This window comes from Syzygium oleosum, unplaced genomic scaffold, assembly GCF_021117445.2.
Source record: "Syzygium oleosum isolate NSW1041296 unplaced genomic scaffold, Sole_v2.1 Sole_v2.02, whole genome shotgun sequence".
Taxonomy (NCBI): domain Eukaryota; kingdom Viridiplantae; phylum Streptophyta; class Magnoliopsida; order Myrtales; family Myrtaceae; genus Syzygium; species Syzygium oleosum.
Window position 1 is genome coordinate 7,504,135 of NW_026607486.1, and position 10,563 is coordinate 7,514,697.

At 41.2% G+C, this 10,563-nt stretch overlaps 1 protein-coding gene across 2 annotated transcripts; it reads left to right on the plus strand.

The window, feature by feature from the left end:
• The first annotated feature begins 6,502 nt into the window (after window positions 1-6,502).
• Window positions 6,503-9,914, plus strand: LOC115668570 (splicing factor U2af large subunit B-like). 2 transcript variants are annotated; one of them, XM_056306430.1, is made up of 6 exons: window positions 6,503-7,531; window positions 7,630-7,742; window positions 7,870-8,316; window positions 8,629-8,764; window positions 9,012-9,079; window positions 9,605-9,914. In XM_056306430.1, the coding sequence occupies exons 1-6, from the start codon at window positions 7,471-7,473 to the stop codon at window positions 9,848-9,850; spliced, it is 1,071 nt and encodes a 356-aa protein (XP_056162405.1). In that variant the 5' UTR covers window positions 6,503-7,470; the 3' UTR covers window positions 9,851-9,914. The 2 variants fall into 2 exon arrangements, 1 of the variants encoding a protein (XP_056162405.1); XR_008815233.1 differs by having other exon boundaries at window positions 6,517-7,531; window positions 8,880-9,079; window positions 9,605-9,685.
• The last annotated feature ends 649 nt before the right edge of the window (window positions 9,915-10,563 follow it).

The following is a 10,563-nucleotide window of genomic DNA, read 5'->3' on the forward strand; positions in this document are numbered from 1 at the left end:
TGACAACTTCCTGGCATTGGAATGCCGCTCGAAGGTGACGGCATTTTGGAAGTGCAAAAGGAAAGTCAATAGAGAATACGCAAGGCATAGGGATTCCCTGACTCACTCTAAACTGCCGAGCACAATATTGAGGGTGGTACACCTCAAATCCAGGGAAAAACTTGCCACCGTCAGAGAAGAGCAAAGGTAGATCCGCAGAGGTAAGGACTTGCCTCCATAAATCTTTGTCCTCCAGGTACTTACCTGAGTTGGGATCTGGAAACCAATCAGAAATGGGGTACAAGCTAGAATGAAGGATAGGGTCAAAGTTCAAGGAATCCTCCCGAGTTGAAAGAAAGTATTTAAGAAAGAAAGCAAAGGGAGAGAGATGCGAAGAACGTTGTCTCTATGGCTTGCATAGGACGGTTATACCAAAATTATCAGGATTAGGAGGATGAGAGTTCACTTCATACCATCACTGGCGGACATAGGGAAAGCATTAAAAAGGGTTGAAAAATATAATTTGATCCAAGCCTGAAGGAGCCAAAGGGGTCCGAAGAAGGGGTCCGAAGAAGGGGTCCGGATGCTTAGTGGTGAGTGAAGTCTGAAAATCAATAATGGACCTGTACAAGGCGGCGAGTATCATCTTGCCGAGAGATTGATTGCCCTCAGAGGCCAAGGTGACAGCAAGATGACCAAACTCCTTAGATATAAGACCTAGGGAACACAAAATACATACCAAGAAAGCCAGTACAGAAGGAAGGCGGCATGTTCTTCCTGAGTGATATCACCCCCGCTGTACATGTAACGCCTTATAAAAACCTTGGGATGAAAATCCAACGAGCTCAAGTCGTGAAACATGCGAGTCTCACAGGAATATAGAGTAAGTGATTCACTGTTGTACGGTGAAAAGCAAGTTAAGGCATGAACATCGAGTAAGGTGATGGACATTGGACTGGCCGGGAGAAAGAAGCAATGGGTAGAAAGAGACTAAAAACAGTAGAGGCTGGCGAGCATGTCGTAGTTAGTAAAAAGGGGGACGCAACAAAGTTCTAGTGCTTGATTTATCTGGAGTCTCTCCCAGTGAGGTTCCATGATTGGTTTGAGACGGCTATACCCTGTGAAAAACACATGATCAAAAGCGGGCAAGAAATCAAACCTCTTATTGGTAGAAAGCCATTGCTAATCAATTAAAGACCCTTGCTGAAATGGATGACGTTCTTTGAAATGCCGAGGGAAACATTCGTCGAAGAGCGATGGTGGGGGAAGAACCTTAAAGTAAGGACCGATTATAAGTTTAGGAGGTCCGGCGTGATCCTCATCCGTGAAACCATGGACCAAGCTTACAGACTGTATGGAGAAAGCACCTCTTTTCTCCAGTCGATGTAAAGAGAAGAGCCGACCGCTATAAGTGCTAGGATGGTAGTGGCTTTGGTTGGATGCTCTAGTGCAAGAAGCCATGAATGAGTGGAGAAGTGAAGGATCACAAGATCGTGACGAGCAGAATAGAATGGTCAGGAAGAAGACGAACTTGAGGATAAATAAAAGTGGATTGAAGAGAGAAACCGCCAAAGAAAGAAGTTGAAAGGACATAAAATCCCAAAGGAACGTGGGTAACCATGGTGGTTCATTTATATCATGGGACACGTGGAGGGAGAAGTTGGCCGATGTACAGGAGCATTTATAAATGGACGTGGTTTAGAAGTCCGAAATGACAAGCAAGCCTCTAGTCACAGTCGCGTCCATGACTAAAGAAATGTTAATGCCATACATAAGGAACAGAATAAAGGGCAAGCAAAATAAGCGCAACTTCATTGTTCATAAAAAAAGAGTACATCTTTTCAATTGCAGTCCGAAAGGAAATATAGTCTATATCCAAATATAGGTTATCGGCAAGAAGGTGAGGTTTAAGGACGTTCCGACGATCCAAGGCTGTGACATAGTCCTGGGCCTCTTTGGTATGTTGAGTTACTTTTTTAACCTCAGCATCAAGAAAATGCCACGATCTAGTCATGTCGAGTTGATGAGCCAAAAGCGCTCGACGAGCTTCAACTAATTTAGCTTCAAGGTCGGAAATGTCCTTGACCAGGCGGGCTTCAGTACTAACCATCGCTTCATAAGATTGGAAAAGATGGTCAGTCGATTTCTTCTACTTCTCTACACCATCAAGAAACACTTGGGACTGTTTCTCTGATATGGCCAATGTTTGGAGCTGGTCACAGTTCCTTTTAACAGCTTCAAGGTCAAAAACAAACTTGGGGAGATACGCTTCACAACAAGTGTGGAATTGGCAGTATCTAGCACAGCTTGCGTCCTCACATAAAGCAATGAGAAGGATCTGGGCCTTTGTCTCGAGGAAGGGATCTGAAATGACCAACATAAGTCCGCCCTCCTATAGCTTGAGGAACTCTCAACATTTCTCCTTAGCAGAAAGGCTTGAAAGATCCTCGCTGCACCCAAAGGGGGTAGCCGAAGGTGTCGGCATGGCTTCAAGGAGTGCCTTCCTAGCACTAGCAATGTCTCGGGAAGTGGGAGTGCAACTCCGCTAGGGTCAAGCTCAGAAGTCGATCCAATAACAAAAGGAGCAGGTCTGCGACAAGAACGCTGAGACCAACCAGCAGTTAAAGTATTGGAATAAGCCATGAGCAAAGAAAAACATGAAAAGATCCAATTCTAACGTTACATATGAAACTTACCAAAGGATCGGATAATGCCGCGGTAGAGACCGTCCGTACCACAGATGGAGATGTCGGTTCCAAAGCCATTGGCACCATAGGCGAAAGATCAGGCTTTAAACCTGGAACTGACACATTACCCGTAGGAGATGCAGAAAGCTCAACTAAACCCTGGGGAGAATCAGGTGTTGGCAAAGCAGGAGGCATGTTTGGAATAAGGACCTCAGTAGTCCCACTTGGTATGAAACCGGACTCTGAGCCGTCGACTGCCCCATCACCGGATAAAGCGTCAGATTCTGCGGCATCACCTGCATCCCTAACAGATGGAGAAGCTAGCTCTGTGGCACGAGGGGTAGTAGCCGCTGAAGGACCATCAATTAGAGCCGATTCAACTTTCGATGATGTCGAGATATCGACAGGAGTAAGGCTCGAAGCCATAACTTCGATAACAACGGGATTAGAAGAGGAGCAAGTGGATAAAGTGGAAGCTTTCGACATCTCAGAGGCAGACTTGGACGAGCGTATCCTGGTCTTAGGAGTGGTAGCACATTCAGTACCTTCTGAGAAAGAAAAGTTAAGAGGTGAGATGCAGATCATCTAGATGAAATAGCAGGAGAAAGGAAAACAAATACCAGGTTCCAAAACCCTCTTCAATGTTCTACGGGGAGGAAAAGTTTGCGATTGCAGGGAAGTCTCGGGAGTCTTGGAAAGAAAGCCCCTACCAGCGATCTTGCCCAGTATGTCATCAATCTCAGAAGTAAAGAGGTCATCCCGATAATCCTTCCACCAATTCTCAAAGCTTTGAAGAACACTCGGAGCCGGCGCAAAAGACCTAGCTACATGATTCTTTGACACCTCTAAAATGATTCGGCGACAGCAAACGAAAGGATTCGAAGTCTTGGTGACAGTAAATATACGCTTCTCGTTGAAAGGAAAGTCCATGGAATAGGGGGCAAGAATCGGAATACCCTGCGTCAACCTAAATTGCCGAGCGCAGTATTGAGAGGAATATACTTCAACCCCAGACTTCAGTTTTCCTTTGAGAGACAACCTCAATGTCAGATCGGATGCAACTAAAACAGAAAGCCAGAATTTCTAGGTATCTTTGGGGCAAGAGAAAGAAAAGATATCTTGGAAATCTGGGAAAGAAACACTACAAAAAAAACAAGGATTTAGCCACGGAAATTAGCGACGAATAATTTTTCGTCGCTAATTAGCGACGGAATTTGCAACGAATTTTTTTTTCGTCGCAAATTAGCGACGAATAATTTTTCGTCGCTAATTTCCGACGAAAAAAAAATTCGTCGCAAATTTGCGACGAATTTTGCGACGGAAAAAAATCCATGGCTAATTTGCGACGGAATTTGCCACAAAAAAAATTCGTGGCTAATTTGCGACGAAATTAGCGACGAATTTTTTTTCCGTTGCTAATTTGCGACGAAAAAAAAAGTCGTCGCTAATTTGCGACGGAATTTGCCACGAAAAAAAATTCGTCGCAAATTTGCGACGAAATTATCGACAAATTTTTTTTCCGTTGCTAATTTGCGACGGAAAAAAATGTCGTCGCTAATTTGCGACGGAATTTGCCAGGAAAAAAAATTCGTCGCTAATTTGCAACGGAATTTGCGACGAAAAAGTTTTCGTTGCTAATTTGCGACGAAGTTAGTGACTTATTTTTTTTCGTCGCTAATTTTGCGACGTAATTTGCAACGAAAAATAAATTCGTCGCTAATATATGTATTGCGTGTCAAATATTTACTAATATATAAATGTAAATTGTTAATAGGATTTTTCAAACTTCAATGTATGAACTACCACCAAATGAGTTGGACCGTTTGTGCGATGAACAATTTGCAGCATGGTTCAAAATATATGTAAGTTGCCTATGGACTAAAATCAAGTTATTAATATTTTATACATCATTTAAATATATATTATTGACTTTGCGTGTGTGACCTTAGGTTCACAGTAATCATGATCAAGTTGAAGAGCAAAGATTGCTATATTATCTGTCATGGGGTCTAAAGTCAAGAGTACGAACTTGGCCAGCATATTTCATAAACGGGTATAATTTTCACACTCAAGAATATTGAATGGGAAAAGCCACAATGAATAGTGGTGTGTGTGTTCGGTCATCCAATGGTTGCAGTTCAAAAGATGATTTTTATGGCTTGTTGGATGAAATCATGGAAATAGAGTACCCCGGACCATTAATGCGGGTTGTGTTATTTAAGTGAATGTGGTTCGACCCCGTCAAAGGAATGAAGGTGCATACGAAGTTTAATTTAGTTGAAATAAATTACAAGAAAAGGTATATGAAATATGAACCATTTGTGTTGGCACAACAAGCAATTCAAGTATATTATGCATCATATCCTAGTTTGAAACGTGACAAAACTGATTGATTGGCTGTATCTAAAATCAAAGCACGACGAAAAATCGAGGAACACTGGAAGGATACAGCATATCAACAAGAGGAAGTTTGTAACATGGTTCAAACTGAGGAATATGATGATGATGACGATGACGACGACGATGACGACGATGATGTTCAAGAAGAAGATGAAGATCAAGATGAAGACGAAGGTGAAGATGACGATTTAGATTTTTGAGACTTTTTACTAATTATGTCGTAATTATTATTATGACAAGAGTTTATTGTTGTTGTCATATTTATTATTATTGTTGTTGTCGTAATTATTAGTATTGTTGTTGTTGTTGTTGTTATTATTATTGTTGTTGTTGTTATTGTTGATTATTATTATTGCTATTATTGTTACTGACACGTTATTATCGAGAAAAAAAATGAATTAGGCATGTGTGGGCTAGTAGAAATGAAATTCATGGCAAATTTGCACGGATTTAACATTTGAAAAAAAAATGAATTGCGGGCATTTGCCACGTATTTTAGCCACGAATTTCATAAAAAATGGACGTAGGCATGTGTATGGGCATTTTTTTACGAAATTCGTGGCTAAAATCCGTGGCCACGGATTTTTGCCACGGATTTTCAAAAAAAAGGACGTAGGCATGTGTATGGGCATTTTTTTATGAAATTCGTGGCTAAAATCCGTGGCAAATTTGCCACAGATTTTAGCCACGAATTTCATAAAAAATGGACGTAGGCATGTGTATAAGCATTTTTTTATGAAATTCGTGGCTAAAATCCGTGGCAAATTTGCCATGGATTTTAGCCACGAATTTCATAAAAAAAAATGAATTGTGGGCATTTTTTTAAAATTCGTGGCTAAAATCCGTGGCAAAATTTTTAACCACGAATTTCATAAAAAAAATGAATTGTGGGCATTTTTATGAAATTCGTGGCTAAAATCCGTGGCAAATTTGCCACAGATTTTAGCCACGAATTTCATAAAAAATAGACGTAGGTGTATGGGCATTTTTTAAAAATTCGTGGCTAAAATCCGTGGCAAATTTGCCACGGATTTTAGCCACGAATTTCATAAAAAAAAATGAATTGTGGGCATTTTTATGAAATTCGTGGCTAAAATCCGTGGCAAATTTGCCACGGATTTTAGCCACGAATTTCATAAAAAATGGATGTAGGCATGTGTATGGCATTTTTTAAAAATTCGTGGCTAAAATCCGTGGCAAATTTGCCACGAATTTTAGCCACGAATTTCATAAAAATGCCCACAATTCATTTTTTTTTTATGAAATTCGTGGCTAAAATCCGTGGCAATTTGCCACGAATTTTAGCCACGAATTTCATAAAAATGCCCACAATTCATTTTTTTATGTCCGTGGCTTTGTTTAGCGACGAACTCTTCTGTCCGTGGCAAAATTCCCTAATTTTGCTCCCCGCCCTCTCTCAAATTTGCCCGCCCTCACCCCAATTTTTCTCTCTCTCTCTCTGTTATTCCTCGGATCCCCCCCTTCCGCCAAACACCTCTCCGTCGCTCCCTCCTCCCCTCCACCAGCCATGATGGCCACCCTCACAGCCACTGCCGCCGTCGCCTCCTCCTCCGTCGCCATCCGCCCGTTCCGCTCCCACAAGCCCTCCCGCGCGCCCGCCGGGATCAGGTGCTCCGTCGCCGAGGGCCCCGCGATCTCCCAGCCGAGGGCCGCCGGCGGGGGACTGGTTGATTGCGTGGTGGTCGGGGGCGGGATCAACGGGCTTTGCATCGCCTAGACGCTCACCACGAAGCACCGCGACAGAGCCCCCGACGTGGTCGTCACCGAGGCCAGGGACCGCGTCGGCGGCAACATCACCACCGTCGAGAGGGACGGCTACCTGTGGGAGGAGGGCCTCAATAGTTTCCAGCCATTCCGAGATTGGTACGTTCCCATTCCGAGATTAATACGTTCCGTCGGTCCCATTCCGAGATTTGTACGTTCCGTCTACTCTGATTTTGTGACCTTCTTATTGAAGTTCTCGAGTATGTTCGTGTGTCAACTGATAGATATATCGTCGGATTATTGTAATGGTTGTCGTTGCTCTTGTTTCGTTAGAATTGGGTATAGTCTTGATCGAGAAATGGAGATGATGTTTGTGAGTTTATAGGGTAAATGGGTCAGGATAGGGTGCTTTGCAAGTGTTTGATGAATGACCCAGTTCTCCAATTTGAGAATAGACGTGCAATTTTGGACCTTTTTTTATGCTGTTGTGAATAGCGGGGCGAGGCTCGAATCGGCGTGAGTTCTTTCTTGGGTGTTCTTCCTTTTTTTTTTTTCTGGGGAAAAGGAAGAAAATGGAGAGGACAAAGCAATCGTTGGATAGATGCTCAAGAACACTCAGACTTCACTTGCAGAAGGTAGTGCTTCATGTGTTAATTTTTGTGAAGCTTTCGTTGGATAGATGCTTGCGACCTTTTTTAGCCAGGTTATGGCTGCTATTGGAGGAAATACTGCAGGTCCAGGTAGGAGGACTTTAATTTTAAGCCCTTGAGTTAATAACTATTTTAGTTCACATTTCTATTATGGTATTGATTTTCATCTTTTGTTTTTATGTGCACAGGGGATGCTGTTGTCAATGTTTACATAAACCATGAAAAGAAGTTTGCTTTTGTGGAAATGAGATATGTTGAGGAGGCAAGCAATGCAATGGCCTTAGATGGCATTATCTTTGAGGTAAGTTCAATTACATTTTTAACATAATTCTACATTTTTTCTTGCGGTGGATCTGCCCCCTTTTTTCGAGGACATTCATATATCTACAACATTGACAAAACGTTAACTAGTTTGAATTTTTGTGCAGGGAGCGCCTGTGAAGGTGAGGAGGTCCATTGATTACAACCCCTCCCTTGCAGCAACTCTTGGTCCTAGCCAACCTAATCCTAACCTAAATCTTGGTGCGGTTGGTTTAACCCCGGGTTCTGCTGGTGGGCTTGAAGGTCCTGACCGCATTTTTGTGGGTGGATTACCATATTACTTTACAGAAGTGCAAGTGAGGGAGCTGCTGGAATCTTTTGGTCCTCTTAGGGGTTTTGATCTAGTGAAAGACAGGGAGACTGGAAATTCCAAAGGCTATGCTTTTTGCATTTATCAAGATCTCTCAGTCACGGATATAGCTTGTGCAGCTCTCGATGGCATTAAAATGGGCGACAAGACTCTCACTGTTAGGCGTGCTAACCAGGGTGCAAACCAACCAAAACCTGAACAGGAGAGTGTTTTGTTGCATGCACAGCAGCAGATAGCTCTGCAGGTGAAAGGTTTTTACATTCATCGTTGAGGAGTCCTTTTGCATGGTCAAGTTTTTCTACAATTTCAATTTTTTGGCTAATTCTTGCAATTTCAGTTCCGTGAATTATAGCAGCATTGTTGACATATTCTCGAGTATATTCATAGTAGTTTTTTTCAGCGTCATCTCCGCTTTTATTTTATTTTGCATCTGTGAGTTGGAACTTTAACTGAGATGTGGTTCATTGAATGTGTGACATTGGTTTCTTCTTTTTAATTTGTCTTGTTACGATTATGTCCTCAAGTCTAAATTACCAAGGCTTTTTAACTTTTGCAGAAGCTTATGTATCAACTTGGTGCACTTGCTACTAAAGTGGTATGTCTAACACAAGTAGTTACTGAGGATGAGCTTAAAGATGATGGGGAGTATGAAGATATATTGGAGGATATGAGACAAGAAGGCGGAAAATTTGGTAAGAACTGTTTATATAGTTCTTGTTAATTTCTGCTCTTATTTTGAGGTTTTTGACTCGCCAAAAGTATATTAATATTTTTGTTCTTTCTTTGTGCTGTATCTCTATTTTACAGCCTTTTCTTGTTCCACATTCTGCTTAAAGAATCGGGCCTAACATTCAGAAAGAAGTTTCCAAAGCCTTATATCTTCACCTAGATTTCAAAATCTAAGCTCTTTTCTTCGTTCTAATGATACTTGTTTTGCAGGTAATTTGGTGAATGTGGCCATACCTCGTCCCAGACCAGATGGAGAACCTTCCGCAGGTGTTGGAAAGGTAATTCTACCACCTGCTATGGGCAATGCTCTTCTGCCTCCCTGGGTATCTGCGTTTGTCTTCATTTTTCTCCCTCTGGGTGTTGGAAATACATGGGTGCTCATGTGTCTTTCTGCTTTTGGTTTTTTTATGACGTTTGGAGGAGGGGGTAAGGGGTGTTGGCTGCTACCATGTTACAATACTCTCCCATCATAAGTTGCAAATTATCTGTTATATTATGATTCGTTGTCTCTGATTCTTTTCTATCCTCTGTGGCCAATGTGCCTACTGTGCAAGACTTAGGAAATGATGGATTTGGGGGTTGATAATGTAGTGCTTTGTTGCCATAAAAGACCTGACCGCAAATTAATAATTGTAGTGCTTTGTGGCCAATCCTTGGTAATGGACCATCCTCTACTAAAAATTGTAGATGAGGGTCGAGATCATGTCTCCTTTGGTGCCCTGAACCAATGTAATGAAATGTATGAAGTGATATTAAATTGCCAATCCAGCATTCTTATCACTGATGCAATTGCTGGATTCCAGAAAATGCTCTGCATGGATCCTAGAAGAAGCAAGATGCTCTGCAAGAACTTCACGATCTTATTACCTCGAAGAGATCCCGAGCATGGCAAAATACCCTTGAGAGGATTATGTTCAAGTACATTGAGCTATGTGTTGATATGCGGAGGGGGAGATTTGCCAAGGATGTTTAAGTACATTGAGCTAATGTTCAAGTACATGAAAAATGTAGATGAATGTATTCATTTTCATATTATTATAATAGTTTGATGACATTGAGCTATATGTTCAAGTACATGGAAAATGTAGCTGAATATATTTCATTTTCATATTATTATAATATTTTGATGTTATTAAGTGCTTAATCAATGTTAAATACAAATTCTAGAAATTAATTTTTCTTTAAATTACATTTAAAATCGAATAAGAAAATGAAATACATTCATTTTGGTGGGTAATTTAAATTATCCATGAATTTTGCCACGAATAAGTTCGTTGCAAAAAACTGACCAAAAAAAAAATGGTGACAAATTAGCCATGAATTTTGCCACGAAATGTGTTCGTCGCAAATTAGCGATAAATTTTGCCACGAATAATTAAGAACGATTTTTGCCACGAAAATATTTCGTCGCAATTTCGCGACCAACAAAAAAAAGTTTTAAAAAAAATAGCGACGAATTTTGCCACGAATACAGTTCGTGGCAAATTAGCGACGAATTTTGCTACGAATATTTAGCGACGAATTTTGCTACGAATTTTTTTTCGTCGCAAATTAGCCACGAATTTTGCCACGAATACAATTCGTGGCAAATTAGTCACGAATTTTGCCACGAATAATTAGCGACGAATTTTGCGACGAATTTTTTTTCGTCGCAAATTAGCCACGAATTTTGCCACGAATAATTAGCGACGAATTTTGCGACGAAGTTTTTTTCGTCGCAAAATTTTGCGACGGCCTATTAGCGACGAATTTTTTTCCGTCG

Coding starts and splice junctions, on each gene's coding strand:
- LOC115668570 (XM_056306430.1), top strand. CDS start 7,471: ATGCTTGCGACCTTTTTTAGCCAGGTTATGGCTGCTATTGGAGGAAAT. Junction 8,317..8,628: donor AGCAGCAGATAGCTCTGCAG/GTGAAAGGTTTT, acceptor TAACTTTTGCAG/AAGCTTATGTATCAACTTGG. Junction 8,765..9,011: donor ACAAGAAGGCGGAAAATTTG/GTAAGAACTGTT, acceptor CTTGTTTTGCAG/GTAATTTGGTGAATGTGGCC.